Consider the following 17,508-nt stretch of genomic DNA (forward strand, 5'->3'; position numbering starts at 1 on the left):
CGGACGTGTCCTGTGCCTTGTCCTGGAGCAGATAAGGGTGAGCAGCTGAAACGGGTAACATTCAGCCCGAATAGGTAGAGGATTTTCAGCTGAGAGATTGTCTGCAGCTAGGAAAGACTGAGAACCCCCCAGGGAAAAAAAAGGACGGTTGGAGACTGTGGCTGAAGCCTCTCCTGGTGCGCCAGCTAAGCAGCGGAGACTGCGCCATCTTGGGTGATTGTTGCCGGCATCCAGAGACCAGCTACTAACCTGGAAACAAGGGATCTCAAGCAGCGTGACTGCGTGAACTCAGAAGAGCACTGCTTCTTCTCACAGAAAGGTTGGACATCCCCTAAAGGTGCGGTTTGCAGTTCGGGTTGGAGGGAGGACCGAGCTCGCGCGCGCAGGGTGGAATCTGCGCCCCACAGAGTCCGCAGCCGTTGGGATCAGCGTGACCCGTGAGTGGGGAAGGGGCCCCACAGGGCTGCTGGCAGAAGGGAACGCGAAAAATGAGCCCATAGCTGGACTGGATGTAAAGGAGCAGCCTTGGACTTTGCCAATCTGCTGGCTGCTTGGTGCCAGGGGCGAGTGGGCGCGCGGAGACTGCGCGCGGAGACTGTGCGCAGACCTGGAAGGTGGAGGCTTGCGAATTCGCACAAGTATCAGGCTCTTGTTACAGTTCCCCTTAGATCCGTGCATTTGATTATTAAACCCAGCGCATGGGATTCCCCAGTTGGGGTCATTCGCAGAGCCTGTAGGGGAAAGTTCTTTTTGGGGAGCCTGGGAAACAGCGGACAGTGGCAAGGAACCAGCTCTGGGCAGTGGTCTTTCCTGAATCAGTTCGGAAATACCATAGAGGACAAAACCCTACTGATAGAGAGGACTTAGAGCCTCGGTGGTAAATCCAGACACACTGCCACCCAGAGGCAGAGCCACGAACTGTCTCTTTTGCGATCACAAATAAAGGCAGTCTGGTAAAAAAATACAACCTGCCTTAAAATCAGGTCTGTGGTTTACTGCACGGAGGGACAGTGTATCGCAGGGAAGTTCAACACTCCCCTGAATGCCTGGCAGGACTGAGGCGTGCCAAAAAGAAGAGTGGAAGATCTGAAGCACCTTCACTTCCGAATATTTTTATATATATTTATTTTAATTCTTTTTTCACCATTTCATTAAGAACCTATTTTATTTTTTTTTTATTTTTTATTTTTTTCATCACCTGATTTTACCTTTTTAATTACTACATCTTTTAACCAGTATTACTGCTATCCTTTTACCATTTTTTCAAGTGTCATTTTATTTTTTATTATTATTTTTTTATTTTTCTTTATTTTATTTTGGGATTAGTGTTCTACACTCTATTTTCATTGTTCCTTTAGCATCATTTCTCTCTATTTCACATTTACCCTTAAGCCAAAACTCTCTAACTCACTTTTCCCCTTTTGTTGTCCTGTTTCTCTTACCCTATTCCTGCTTTGGATTTTACCTATTCCTTCTTTCTACCCACTGTCTAAATTTCACCCTACTTATATATCTAATTTCCAATCCCTCGCTCTCCCCATACAAATAGCCTCTTCCCCACCTCTATTTCATTCTCTTAATTTTTTTTGGTTTTTTTGTTTTTGTTGTTGTTGTTTTTTTTTGGTTTTTTTTTTTTTTGGTCTTTTTGTGTTTTTTTTTTTTTTCTCTCCCTTTTCCCAATCTCATTTCAGCACTCCTTTTTGTTTTTTATTTTTCTCTCTAATATTTTTCTCTTTTTTCTTCTTTATCCCCTAATTCTCATCGCTCGGGGGGGTCACCTTTATTTGGGGTTATTAATATTGTGAATGCATTTAGTTTGGTGCCTTGTACGTTGTGCCTTGTTGTGTTGTATTTTGTGCCTTTGAATCAGCGCAACAGAGAGAGATCTACATAACCAAACACCTTGAGAAGAGAAATCATGGTAAAACAAAGAACCAACCCAAATATGAAAGAAAAACAGGCATCTTCAGAAAAGGAAGTAAACGAAATAGAGGCAATGGAGGCAAGCAACCTGTCAGAGAAAGAATTCAGAGTAATGGTCATAAGGTGGATGAAAAGAATGGAAGACCAATTCAACAATATGTGTAGGAACCAAGAGGAAATGAAGAAGAACCAAGAGGAAATGAAGAGAAACCAAGAAGAAATGAAAAACGACATCACTGCCATAAAGAACTCAATAGAAAGCATCAACAGTAGACTAGAAGAAGCAGAGGACCGTATCAGCGAGCTAGAAGACAAGGTAGAAAAAAATACCCAAACAGAACAGCTTCTAGAAAAAAAAATTAAAAAGCAGGAAGAGAGCCTAAGAGAACTCTGGGACAATGCTAAATGAAACAACATCCGAATAATAGGGGTGCCAGAAGGAGAGGAAACTGAGCAAGGAATAGAAAACCTGTTTGAAAAAATAGTAACAGAAAATTTCCCTGATATAGGGAGGAAAAAACTCACACAAATCCAAGAAGCTCACAGAGTCCCAAACAAAATGAACCCGAAAAGACCGACACCAAGGCACATAATAATTAAATTGGCAAACACCAACGACAAAGCAAGAATCTTAAAAGCAGCCAGAGAGAGACAGAAAGTTACCTACAAAGGATCCCCCATCAGACTAGCGACCGATTTCTCAACAGAAACACATCAGGCAAGAAGGGAATGGAATGAAATATACAAAGTCATGCAAAGGAAGGGTCTGAATCCAAGAATACTATACCCAGCGAGGCTATCAATCAAAATTGAGGGTCAAATCAGGAGCTTCACAGACAAAAATGGTCTACGGGAGTTTATTACAACCAAACCAGCAATGCAAGAAATGCTAAAGGGTCTGCTGTAAATAGAAAAAACAGGAAACAAAGAAGGAACGCAGCGGTAAAGAACAAAAATGGCGACTAACAAGTTTCTATCAATAATAACTTTAAATGTAAATGGATTAAATTCCCCAGTCAAAAGGCATAGGGTAAATGAGTGGATAAGAAAACATGACCCATATATCTGCTGTCTACAGGAAACCCACCTCAGAAAAAAAGACGCACACAGACTGATGGTGAAGGGATGGAAAAAGGTTTTTCAGGCCAATGGAAGTGAAAAAAAAGCCGGGGTAGCAATACTTATATCTGACAAATTAGATCTCAAAGTGAAGGACATAAAAAGAGATCAAGAAGGCCACTTCATAATACTAAAGGGAGCAGTCCAACAAGAAGAAATAACTCTGGTAAATATATATGCACCCAATATAGGAGCACCCAAATACGTAAGAAAGCTTCTGGAGAAGATCAAGGGAGAGATTGACAGCAATACAATCATAGTAGGGGACCTTAACACCCCATTATCGCCACTGGACAAATCCTCTAAACAGAAACTCAGCAAAGAAACATCAATCCTAAATGACTCACTAGATCAGATGGAATTAATTGACATCTTCAGAACATTTCACCCCAAAGCCACAGAATATACATTCTCCTCAGGTGCACATTTGTCATCTTCAAAGATAGACCATATATTGGGTCACAGACAAAGTCTCTTCAAATTCAAGAAAATTGAAATCATATCAAGTATCTTCTCAGACCACAAAGGCATAAAACTGGAAATCAACTACAACAAAAATAATCCAAAAAAATCAAACACATGGAGACTAAATAGCATGCTATTAAACAACGACTGGGTCACCAGTGAGATCAAAGAAGAAATAAAAAACATCATGGCAACGAATGACAATGAAAACACAACAATCCAAAACCTATGGGACACAGCAAAAGCAGTCTTGAGAGGGAAGTTCATAGCTCTACAAGCCTACTGCAAGAAACAAGAAACAATGAGAATAAATGACCTAACTCTACAACTCGAAGAATTAGAAAGAGAGCAACAAAAAAAGCCCACTGTAAGCAGAAGGAAGGAAATAACAAAGATCAGAGCGGAGATAAACGACATAGAGACCAAAAAAACAATACAAAAGATCAACAAAACCAAGAGCTGGTTCTTTGAAAGGATAAACAAGATTGATACACCTCTAGCCAGGCTCACCAAGAAACAAAGAGAGAGGACCCAAATAAACAAAATCAGAAATGAAAGAGGAGAAATAACAACAGACCCCATAGAAATACAAAGGATTGTTAGAAAATACTATGAACAACTCTACTCCAACGCACTAGACAACCTGGAGGAAATGGACATATTCCTAGATAAATACAACCTTCCAAAACTTAACCAGGAAGAATCTAAAAATCTCAATAGGCCAATAACTATGGAGGAAATCGAAGCAGTAATCAAAAAGCTTCCAGCAAACAAAAGCCCGGGGCCAGATGGCTTCACAGGGGAGTTTTACCAAACATTCAAGGAAGACCTAAAACCTATCCTCCTCAGACTATGTCGAAAGATCCAAGAGGAAGGAACACTTCCCAGCTCATTCTATGAAGCCAACATCACCCTAATCCCAAAACCAGATAAAGACAATACAATGAAAGAGAACTATAGGCCAATATCCCTCATGAACATAGATGCCAAAATCCTCAACAAAATCCTAGCAAATCGGATCCAGCAGTACATCAAAAAGATCATACACCATGACCAAGTAGGATTTATCCCAGGGATGCAAGGATGGTACAATATCCGCAAATCAATAAACGTGATACATCACATAAACAAATTGAGAGAAAAAAACCACATAGTCATATCAATTGATGCGGAAAAAGCATTTGACAAAATCCAACACCCTTTCTTGATAAAAACTCTCAGCAAGATAGGAATTGAGGGATCATACCTCAACATAATAAAAGCCATATATGACAAACCCACAGCCAACATCATAATCAATGGGCAAAAACTAAAACCATTCCCCCTAAAAACAGGAACAAGACAGGGATGCCCCCTCTCACCACTCCTGTTCAACATAGTACTGGAAGTACTAGCCATTGCGATCAGACACGAAGAAGAAATAAAAGGCATCCAGACTGGAAAAGAAGAAGTAAAACTGTCCTTATTTGCAGATGACATGATACTGTACATACAGAACCCTAAAGACTCCATCAAAAAATTATTAGACTTAATAAATGAATTCGGCAATGTAGCAGGATACAAAATTAATGCTAAGAAATCCATGGCATTTCTTTACACCAATAATGAACTTACAGAAAGTGAAACTACAGAAGCAATCCCATTTACCATTGCACCAAAAAAATTAAAATACCTAGGAATAAACTTAACTAAGGAGGTAAAAGACTTATATGCTGAAAACTACAGGACACTGAAAAAAGAGATAGAGGAAGACATAAACAGATGGAAGAATATACCGTGTTCATGGATTGGTAGAATCAACATCATCAAAATGTCCATACTACCCAAAGCAATTTATAGATTCAATGCAATCCCCATTAAATTACCAACGGCATATTTCACAAATCTAGAACAAACGTTCCAAAAATTCATCTGGAATAAAAAAAGACCCCGAATAGCTGCAGCAATCCTGAGAAAACACAAAGTAGGTGGGATCTCAATACCAGATATCAAACTGTATTACAAAGCCACTGTTCTTAAAACAGCTTGGTACTGGCACAAGAACAGACATATAGATCAATGGAATAGAATAGAGACCCCAGAAATCGACCCAATCCACTATGCCCAATTAATATTCGACAAAGGAGGCAAGAGCATACAATGGAGTCAAGACAGTCTTTTCAATAAATGGTGTTGGGAAAATTGGACAGATACATGCAAAAGGATGAAACTAGATCACCAACTCACACCATACACAAAAATAAACTCAAAATGGATAAAAGATTTAAACGTAAGACGGGAAACCATAAAAATACTAGAGGAATCCACAGGCAGCGAAATTGCAAACATATGCCGAAGAAATTTCTTCTCTGATAATGCTCCTAGGGCAATGGAAACTAAAGAGAAAATAAACAAATGGGACTACATCAAAATAAAAAGCTTTTGCACAGCAAAGGAAACCATCAAAAAAACAACAAGAAGACCCACTACATGGGAGAACATATTTACCAATGATACCACCGATAAGGGTTTAATTTCCAACATATACAGGGATCTCATGAAACTTAACAAAAGGAAGATAAACAATCCAATAAAAAAATGGGCAACAGACCTAGATAGACACTTTTCGAAAGAGGACATACAGAAGGCAGAAAGACATATGAAAACCTGCTCAAAGTCACTAATTATACGAGAGATGCAAATCAAAACGACAATGCGTTACCATCTCACACCTGTCAGAATGGCTATCATCAACAAATCAACAAACAACAAGTGCTGGAGAGGATGTGGAGAAAAAGGAACCCTTCTGCACTGCTGGTGGGAATGCAGACTGGTGCAGCCACTGTGGAGAACAGTATGGAGCTACCTCAGAAGACTAAAAATGGAACTCCCATTTGACCCTGTGATCCCACTCCTAGGAATATATCCCAAGAAACCAGAAACACCAATTAGAAAGGATATATGCACCTCTATGTTCATAGCAGCACAATTCACCATAGCTAAGATCTGGAAACAGCCTAAGTGCCCATCAGCAGATGAGTGGATTAGAAAACTGTGGTACATATACACAATGGAATACTATGCTGCGGTAAAAAAAAAGGAACTCTTGCCTTTTGCAACAGCATGGATGGAACTGGAGAGCATTATGCTAAGTGAAATAAGCCAGTCAGAGAAAGATAAATACCACATGATCTCACTCATTTGTGGATTATAGAGAACAACATAGACTGATGAAAAAGGACAGACCCAAAGACTGAGAAACAGCGATCAGGCTATCAATCCCCAGAAGGAAAGTACGGGAGGGCGGGGGTAAGGGGAAGAGATCAACAGAAGGACTTGTATACATGTATATAAGCCAAACCAATGGACATGGACAACGGGGGGATGGGAGCATGAGTTTGTGTGTGGGGGGGAGGTTGGGGGTTAAAGGGGGGGATGAGGACACATTTGTAATTCCTTAACTAATAATAATAATAAAAAAAAATTACAGAAAAAAAAAAAAAACAAAAAAAAAAAAAGAAGTAGAGACACCAGCCAAGGCCGGTTTGGCTCAGTGGATGGAGTGTCGGCCTGCGGACTGAAGGATCCCGGGTTCGATTCCGGTCAAGGGCATGTGCCTGGGTTGTGAGCATGTTTCTGGCTCTCTTTCCCTTCCTCTCTGTAAAAAATCAATAAAATATATTTAAAAAAAAATAAGAAGAAGAAGTAGATACACCAGCTGTTTCTGCTGCTTCAAAGGGCCCTCGGCTATTTCAGCCCTCATAGGTCTCCTTTCGAGTCATAGATTCTTTCAAAAACTAAGACAATCCTTTTATATTATAGATAATTCGAGAGTACATAGAAGCAAACAAGACTAAGCCAAAAGTTTATGGCTACATGCTTCATTTGCATGGAAAATTTTACAAATGGGTTGCCTTATACTATTACTAGTACTGCTATGTTTGCTTTGAAGAAAGATATAAGTAATAATAATAATAATACAAACTTCAAACTTGCAAAAACAGATAAAATTTGGAATATGTTGGATGATGAGGATTTATTCATAGGCAAAGTAATGCATTCAATGGTTCCTAGAAGAATCTCTGAGAACTTTTAAAATAGTTGATTTCTAAAATTTTCAATTTACACACATCTTTCAAAGATGCTACAAACCCCATCACTCCTGACCTGAACTCTCTGAAGGTGAGACCCAAATACACTTCAGAGTTTGATAGATTTGGGCCACCAAGGCCTAAACATTTAGTCAAAATATGTATTCTTCTTAATAAATTTGACTAGGTTTTTGGGGATGTGTAGGTTATACCAGCAGAAAGAATAGCTAGCCTTCTCATAGATGTGATTAACTGAGCCAAAGGGAGGGCATGTCATGTTTTCATTTTCAACTATGTTGTACTCATTGTACTGCACTACAATATATAATCAAAAATGTTCTTTTAATTGAAAGAAATAAAACTAAAGTTATTTGGATTCTGAACATTCTCTGCCTTATACGGAACCACATAGCCCTTTAGAGAGGAGGCTAGCATTTTTTATTTATTCAACAACTCTTTAATAAAGATTTACTCTATATCAGATACCTGGGCAGGCTCTGGCATTATAATAGCAATAGAATGAAAAATTCACTCATTGAATTTGCAATCTAGTATAATAGCAGAGATCTACAATAATCAAAGAATCATATACCTACATGTTTGCATTCATGAAAGGTGCTATGATATAAAGTACTTGGAATTGACCTAGAATTCATGAGTTCCTAACTCTCCTAAATTGGATTAAATTCATTGACCCAGTAATTCTACATCTAGGAATTTATCTTACATATATGCTATCTCATTTTCTTAAAGATAGGTGATGGAGCTGTATTGTTTGTGAGTTTGTAAGAAATTTAACTGTTCATGATAGGAGACTATGCTATTAAATTATGCAATAACTATATAGTAGAACCATTTGTGTCATTAAAAATATAGTAAGCAATAAGATGAGTTCTTCTAAATATATATTACATGAAAAACATTTCAAAACAACATGAATACATCACAGGTTAATACAACGTATATTAAAAGGAAAAAAAGGAATGTATAGGTATTTATACTTATAGTCTGGAACAAATTATCTTTCTCTGAAGAATGGGAGGAGCTATTTTACTTTCACTTTTAATCTTTAGCATTTGGTATTATGTTTTTTATTTGTATATGTGTGATGGTGGTGGTTGTTTTATTTACAAGGGCACCTATAATTTGTTAATTATAGTAGAGGCCCAGCATACAAAATCGAGTGGTAGCCCACCACGGCTCACAGCCCTGCTCACCCGCCCACCGCACCGCCCCACTTGCAGCCCCACCCGCCTGCCCTCATGGTGACTGGTTGCTTGGTCATCACAGTCATCATGGACACTGGCTTTTTATATATATAGATACAATTTTGGATACATAATGGTCATTTAATGAGCTCCATTACATGACCATTACAGAATCAAAATGTTCAGTGAGAGAATCCTAATAATTTATAATTTTACACCATCTAGGGGACAAAAATTACTACCTAGAGTTCCTTAGATGAATAGAGCAACTAGAATGAGAACCACTAGTCTAAATATCAACTTCAGGAAAAATTTTTATTTTCAAGTTCATATAACTATTCAGAAAACAAAATGTATACCATGATAAAAATATTAGTAGTTATTTCAATTGCTGATGTCATAGTCCTTTTCATAATCTACAGAAGCCCGCAAATGACATTTGAAGACAAAACAAGGTTTTGTTCTTCTGCTAGAAACATTTACTTCAAATTCATCATCCTTCAAGCAGCTGATTGTACAGTATTACTAGGGCTCTACCAGTCTTAATTTATAAGATGAACCAAGGATTTGAAGTAGAAAAACTGAGAATTAACTATTTCATATCAATACCTCATTGCTTTTCATATTATTACTAATTTCTCATGAAAATCCTTTAGTTGAAACAAACCTCAGAGTCCATGATAACTTCCATCTTTAATCATGTTTCCCCACCTTAGAACGTGAATAAAACAGCATTTGAAGTGAGTAAGCATTTGGCTGCTTGAAACAGCCAAAATAAGTATCCATTTAATTCTAGATCCACCCATTACTAGCTGTATGACATTAAGTTACATAAGTTTGTAGCATCTCAGTTTACACATCTGCAAAATGACAATAATGGGATTAAATTCACAGTGGTGTTGTAAGAAGTAAAATAAAACAGATAAACTGCTTAGAAAACCCCTGGTCTACAGTAGGAATCAGTAAGAAGCTTTTATCTCTAGTCATACTTCTGAACTCTCAAAAAGACATAAAGTCATAGTCTTAACAATTAAGGCCACAGCTTGGATTTGCCTTTGACTTTGAAGCTTGTATCTTTTACTTAGTATCCTACGTCCCTTAATTATCTCAGTGCCATCTCTGGATAAAGCATTGGTCTAGGCACAGGGCATATGAAAGGATGAAAAAGATAAGACATCTTTCCTCTTAATTAGAGTTAAGTAAAAAAATAAGAAATGTGCATAAATTATCATTACATAGGTAGAAAGCCATGCCATCAGAGGCAGGTATATGGGACACAACAGTTCATTCCAGTTGATAGGTGGTGCAGGGCTGGAGGTGGGAATCAAATAGTAACCACCACGGTATGGAGTCCAGGCCAGCTACACAAAAAGGCACCACTCAGCAGGGTCTGGCCATGAGCGAAGACTATGACCTCATAGAGTTTCTGGCTACACACACTCTAAGTCTCTTTCCACACAGGCATGCTGTTCAGGGTGAAGTTTCTCAGAAACACCAGTGCCAAATATCTCAGTATATAAACATGGAGGACTTTCAAATTCCTCTGTACCAGGACCCCACAGATAAAAGTTGAAATAAATAACTCAAATCTATGAGTTTAATCCCATAAAGCTAGGTCAGCATCCCGGCTGTTTACAGTGAGAGCTCCGCGGTCCATCTCTCCAGGTTAGTAGTGGAGAAAAGCAGCACTGCTACCAAACGGTGACTGGATAGTCATAGAGAGAAAAATATGTTGACATTTATCCAAAGCCCAGCAAGCAGATGGCAGTGGGCACAAAATCTATCATGACAATTGGCACCTCATTGGGGTACTCTGAGCAAGGAAGGGGACAGTAAAATGCCTGTTTTTGGCTGCCCTTCCATGAGGCATATTGGCGGCACAGGAGGGGGACAACTGCCTGACTGGTGTCAAGGGGAGAAGAGATGGCCTTTAAAATCTAGGCTACGGCAGCCTCCTGGGTAGTCAATCTGGTGCCTTTTGAGCATCCAGAAAGTGACTTAAAGATGTGTATCGGACTTCCTCTAGGATAGATGATATCCAACAGATTCCATTCAACAGTGGCTCACAGGATAACAAACAAAGCTCTGAGATAGAGGGGGTCTGCATTTTCTGTAGCCAGGCCTAGTATGTCAAGTAAATCACATAATATTTTTACCTATTTTAGAATTCTTAAGCTGCTGGTATGTGGATAACCAGTGCATTTGTGTTTTCTAAGCATAAGTGCCAGTGGATGACTAGGGTTGATAGCTAGTTGAATGAGAAGGGTCATTACCAGCAACACTCTACTTTGCAGAGGCTTGATAATTTGAAATTTTTTAAAAAGTTGATGAAGATCCATTTTTTTTTCTGAATCATGTAGTCTTGTTGTGTTTATACTATTGCCTAACATGCAGATACCTTAACCAATTGGCATTAATACATGTATAGATTGCATCACAATACACACACACACACACACACACACACACACACACACACACACACACACACACATTGCTTAGTCTTAAGCCTTTGATTGGACTTATCTGAATCCACAGAAGATAAAATATAATGCCAAACTGCTGGCCTATATCCCAAGAAACTGTCAACTAAGTTTTAGTAGTAAGAATACCTAACTTTTTAAGTCACTCTGAAATAAAATAGATATTATTCCAATAAGAACTTTACACAAAATTTGACTACTTTGAATTTTCAAATCAGTTTTTAATATAGAACTCTACCCTCAAAAAAAGAAAAAAACCCAGTCAATGCACCTAAGATCCCCTTGACTTATAGTGTTCTTTAAATAAATTACATAGAATGTGCAGTTTTATATAGACAGACTTTTAGGTAGGAGAACTCAAGTTGTTATTTCAATTGTCTTAGCACTTACAACAGTTCAACAATAAAGGTATCTGATTATTCAACAACCCACCCATATCAAACAGAAAATGGCCAGTTTTGAATAGTTTCTGATCCCAACTGTGGTCAAGACAAAGAAACCATAATCAGTTACTGGCTGCAGAAATTATTATATTATTTCATAATAGCAAGTAACATAAATATCAATATCAATATTACATAAATATATACCTTTATGAAATATCATGATGAGTAAATATTTTAATTAAAGATAATGCTATAATCAAGGAAAATATTAACAATATATAATTCATTAAAATTGAGATATATAAAACTATCCCAAAGATATAAAATGATAAGCATGCAAATAAAATAAATGGTAAGGGATTAAAGTAAGTGAAGATGAATTTTGGTTGAGAAATTAAAAGTCAACATATCATTTATTTATATGCAGCTACTTTTCCCAAGAGTATGATCTAAAAATTCCCCCCTCCCCCCAAAAAATCAAGTAAAATTTTAGGTAAGGAACTCCTTTCATTTCCATAATGGGCAAGAGACTTCTGCTCTACTCTTTATGAGAAAACTTCTTGACTCTGCCACCTTACTGAGTAGTGGAGTGAACTGTGACTGCTCAGGCATGGCCTAGGGTTTGGGCCCTATTACACTCACTCAGCTGCATCAGTGCATGGGAAGGGAGGCTGTGGTCCTCCATGGGACTGGTTAAGGTTGGTTCTGCAGACCCAGCTCTTCCTACTGGCAGCCCCCACAGTGTAGCGTTGATGGGACAAGGAATGGTAAATAAGGGAGTCCCTCTTTCCTAACTATTTAAGATTATCTATACCTTTTTCTTCAACTGTAAACCCACTAGCACCAAGGAATAGACCCCAGGCTGCTCTTTTATTTAAATCATCCTTTCCTTGGTAACTGATGCCACACCGCTGGTTAATATGACATGGGGTTTATATATAATCCTGGCAGAGAAATATTGATCTGCAGAGTGCAGGGTTCATTTCAGTATGACCTGTTTTGAAACATTTTGATTTTAAATCATCAATCCCAACTTGTTGGGAGAGCTGTCTGAGTAAAATAAAATCCTTGCCAGAATAAACATGCACGTTCCTTGCAATAAATTTTTCTCCCACAAATAAACACAGGACATGCTCTAAAAAAGCACCACCCAATGTTAAAACACAATCAGCTAATAATGTATCATTTAAACATGAGTACCTCCAGCCAGGATCTTCTCTTCCAATTCTGCCATTTGCTTCTTATAGGCTTTTAAAGCTGCTTCTTTGAAAGAGGGACGGATTCTCTTTGGCTTTGTGATTTCCACGGGCTGTTCAGGAATGTTTTGGTTTTCATCTTCTTTTATTTCCATTTCAGGTACTGTTTCATTTAAGGGTTCCAACCCTCCTTCACTAACTACATCATCTGCCTGCCCATCATATCCCTCATCCTGTGGGGTTTCATAAGGTGTTTCATAAGAAGAGTGATCATATTCCTGCATTGGCTCATCTGTTTCAGTAATACTAGTCCTGTTTTCTAGCTTAGCAAGAACTTGTTCTATCACTTCAACATAATCTGTTTCATTATCTGCCACTGGTTCACTGTAGTCCTCCTCATCTTCTGCTTTGTAGTAATAAGGTTCTGTGTAAACATCAGAGTCCAGGGTGGTACTTGATTCATTTGCAGTTGATTGTGATAATGTCCGAAATCTCCCCATTAAGGAAGAGCCACTGTCCTCATACCCACTGAGACTCTGTGTGCTTTTGTTCCACACCACCTCCAAGGCCGATTTAGCCCGCTGTAGTGTAGATCCAAATTTTGGGAAGCTGAAAGCCTTATCAGAAAGGTCAATGCTTAATCGACTATGCCAAGATTTGGGTGGAGCATCCTCTGAGTCATCGCTTTGCAATTCACTTTGACTTCGATACATTATGGACAACTGGCTTTGATTTTGGTACAAATCATTAGAATTGGCTTCCTGATAAGAATCATATTGGCCAACCCATTGGCCTTGTGGTTCATTATCCAATCCAGGGCATGGAGATGAGTTGTCATCTTGGGTTAAATCATAGCTCTCAGAGTCATCCTGAAGGTCACTATGGCACTTCCCCGAGTCTTCTTGGTCTTTATTGTAAACATCTAGTTGTTGATCAGATAGACTGTTTGTGTCATAGTCCAAAGCTTCCTGAGTGGATGAATCCAAACCTAAATCAGCTCCTTGCTCTATTTGATTCCATTCCTTCCATGGAGAAAGATCCGCATGCAAAGAGAGCTGAGAATCGCTGTAATGACTCTGGTCTCCAGACGCACATACCATGCCATTACTCATCCCACTATCCACAGTTTCTGTGTTCCCTTGGACACCCTGAGCAGCCCCATCCAAAAGCAAGTCCTGAGGACTGTCATACAAGGTAGGCGTGCCCTCCTGCTTCCTTTGCCAAAGTTCCCGGTCTGAAGATGACAAGAGGGAGCTTCCATTCGTCCTAGTGAAAAACTGATTTTCTGAAAAATCCTCAGAGTAAGATTGACACAGTTTGGAAAAGTCTGATTCAGAACGACTAAGCTTTGCAGTAAAAAAATCACTCTGTGAATGCCAGAGGGGTGTTGCATCTCCATAGTGGGCTGTAGTTTGCTTTTCCAAGGTATCTGATTCTGGCAATTGTGAGGAAATTTTATTATAATCTGATTTATTTGAAATTTTGCTGCTACTAGCAGTTTTATTTTTGGCTCTAGCACTGTGTGATTTTGAACTTGACTTGGAAATACTTCCCTTTGTTGGAAACTCTGACTTGGAAAGCACAGCGTAACTGTTTCTATTGAGGTCAGATTCCAGCTCTCCATCACTGTCATCTGGTAGCTGCCAATTATTCTTCTTGATTTGGGGCTCTGGAGTAGACAACTTTATATCCATGCTCTCATATGTCTGCGAAGATGGTATCCCTTTCTCTTTTCTTTCTCTGATGTCATGAGTAAGGATATCTGTTGAGATTCCGATACCTGTTCCTTTGAGTTTATATGATTTTTTTAAGACGGAATCCCTTTGCTTAGGAGTTTCAAAGTACACCAGTATGGGCCGCGGCTTTGCATTTGGGCAGTCCCTTTGGTGTCCTATTCTCTGAGCAAATTCAATTTTAATTGCATTTGGTGCATCTGAAAAACCCATTTTATCTACTAGAATTTGGTACACCACAAGTTCAACATATTCAAATCTTTCTTCAGGCACATTTAGAAATCTCAGGCTTGCCTTGCTACCCATATGGCCTAAGTGCTTAATATAATCATGGATGTCTCTGGTTTCCCTCCGAGACTGGACGAACCCTGTACGTAGCTGTTCAATTTCATTTTGTACAACCTCCACACTGCTGGAGATCTCATCGATGGAATGCTTGAGAGCATTGACATGCCCTCTTAGCTCAGAAAGTTCTGTCTCAATCTGACTTATTCCCTGAAGTTCCTTAAAGATCATTTCCATGACATCATGTGTTTGACTAATACAGCCAGAGGAACTGAATCCTGGCTCCAGGGCATTTGTCTTTGGGTTTCGGGCAGTTCTGTCCAAAGATTTGCTTCTTATTCCCCAGGTTTTCTTCATTGTGCTCAACTCTGAATCTGAGGAGACACAGTCTTGACTCTTTTTCCATTTCCTCAGTTTACGTAAAGCTCCTAGTTTTAAGCTGTGCAGAGTGCGCTCCCCATCAGAGCTGCCCTCCGAAGGAGCCAGGCTGCTTGAACTCTTCCTATTGCGTTTAACCGGCATCATGAGTGTTGACTGTGGCTGGTTTTCTGCACTACTCCTTAGTTCATTGAGGGATTCTGAGTAGGAACTCTCAATGGAAGATAACTCTTGAAGCAGATCTTCATTATCACTGTTGGTTACATTAATATTTTTTTGTAGGCCATTGGCAATAGCTACTCGGTAACTGAATGTTGGTGAGAGGGAAAATTCTTTGTTAGCTTCGTCTTCTTCAGTGGATAAGTTGCGAGTGGATGAACACTTGGCAATCTTCTTTACGGTACTTTTCAAGGTATTAGAAAGTCTGGGGGTTTTGGTGTGGCCGGCAGCAGGAAAGTCTTGATCCCTTTTCTGCTCACGATTCTCTTTTTTTTTGTTTGTATTTCCCAATTTCTTTGTAAACATTCCTTTGCAAAGCTTATGTATGTAAGGTAAAATCAGGCTCTTGAAAAGATTAGCCACCATGGAGAGCAATTAGCGCAGGCTTCTCTACTCCAAAAACATAAACAAGGTGTCAGGATGAAAATCTGTAAACCCAAGGCAGGCATCACTGTTCAGATGTTCTGTGAATCATTGAAAACAGCTGGAAGGGCAGCGTGGCTCTGCCACAAAGTCAATGTCCTGTGAAAACCAGAACCAAAGTTCCATTTATGAAAGACATTCTCTTTTGGAGGAGGGGTTTCATGAGTTGCTCTCATTTCCGCATGACTTCAAGTATTGTCTAAAAGAAAGCAATGTAAAAGTGAATATCAGAAATTAATTCTAGACATCCCATTTCTAACATTTTTCAAAAGTATTTAAGATACATAATGTGTGAAAAATTGCAGGGGGAGCAGGGTAATATATTAATTTCAATACACTGTTACTTTTAAAACAACTATAAAACAAATAAGTAGCAGTATCTGTGTTTGAATTATATTTTTTTCTAAATTATTTATGGGCAGACACAATTGAATGGTAATAAAAGATAATGATAATTTGCAAAGTTTTGTATAAGGTGACAAATTTAAAAGCTATATTAACTGCATATTATCATTTCCCCATTCTTTTATTTCCTAAATTGCATTTACTTAGAAACACATAAGCATTTAAATTTAAATGTATAGCCCCTACCCCAGACATTTAAAATTAATCAAATTAATATTATCCATATATGTAAGACCTTTTCTTATCCAAGTAATCTTTTACTTTTCTAGGCATTCAATGACTTGGAATTGCTTAAATAATGATTAAAGTAATCCAAGTAAGACATATGTCATATGCTGAAGTAAATACTAAGAGGAAATACATCTTTTACAGCCATCAAATTTGTCAATGAAATATAATGGTTGAAAAGAAATAGAAGGTTATATAAAATTAGGTATTATAACAACAATAAATCCCATTAGAAAAATATATTTGAAAATGCAGAAAGCACATCCAAGTTTTGAAAGGATGTGACTTGAGAGAGCAGCGCCATGCTCATCACCCAGTGCAGCCCTGCGGCAGATGGCAGGAGGCTCATCCCCAGGGTTAGCACCAGGAACAGCCATAGGTTATCAAATCACAAAAAGAAACTGTGCCACAAATAAAATGTTCCTACGGAGAATCAAGAATTGGTTGGATACAGAAGGAGGAGGAGGAGGAAGGAGAGGGGAAGGAGGAGAAAGAGGAGGAGAAGGAGGAGAAAAAAATTATACGAATTTTGCTGGTTCACTAGCAGTGTGACTTGTATGTAATTTCATTCAAAGAAAATGTTGTTACATTTAACTCACTGTTTTATTGTTGAAATAGATCGCAGAATAAGGGTAGCAGCCAAAAGTCTGTGCTGACATTGGACTACATATGTGGGTAGATAAATAATCTATTTAATTCTTTAAAGTTACATCATGAACTGCATATCGTTTTAGGAGTCAACTGACTCCTTACCAGCTCCCTTCACTTGGAAACCTGCCATTTCTCTTCACTCAGGCTCTGCAGGGACTTAGAGAAAACATGCTCTGGCGGGAGCCAAGCTTCAGGAGAGGCAGGGCTATGGAATGAGAAGGGGAAGCGCAAAGATGAAGGAGAGAAACAGAGTAACTCTAAAGAAGTCCAGGTTCATGGGTTTCATATGTTGTCAGAGACCAGCTCCTCTTGTCTGAAACAATTTGCTGTTCATTC

General features: G+C 38.7%; 1 protein-coding gene across 1 annotated transcript in view; it reads right to left on the reverse strand.

Annotated features, from left to right (window-relative positions):
* UNC13C (unc-13 homolog C) overlaps window positions 1-17,508 on the reverse strand; it is a 709,455-nt gene that overhangs the window by 504,545 nt on the left and 187,402 nt on the right. Inside the window, exon 4 of the mRNA XM_081108846.1 lies at window positions 12,855-16,087. Within this exon, the coding sequence (XP_080964972.1) occupies window positions 12,855-15,831 (2,977 nt within the window). The 5' untranslated portion in view covers window positions 15,832-16,087. The remainder of the gene's footprint in view (window positions 1-12,854; window positions 16,088-17,508) is intronic.

Source organism: Myotis nattereri (genome assembly GCF_964212035.1).
Source record: "Myotis nattereri genome assembly, chromosome: 1".
NCBI lineage: Eukaryota > Metazoa > Chordata > Mammalia > Chiroptera > Vespertilionidae > Myotis > Myotis nattereri.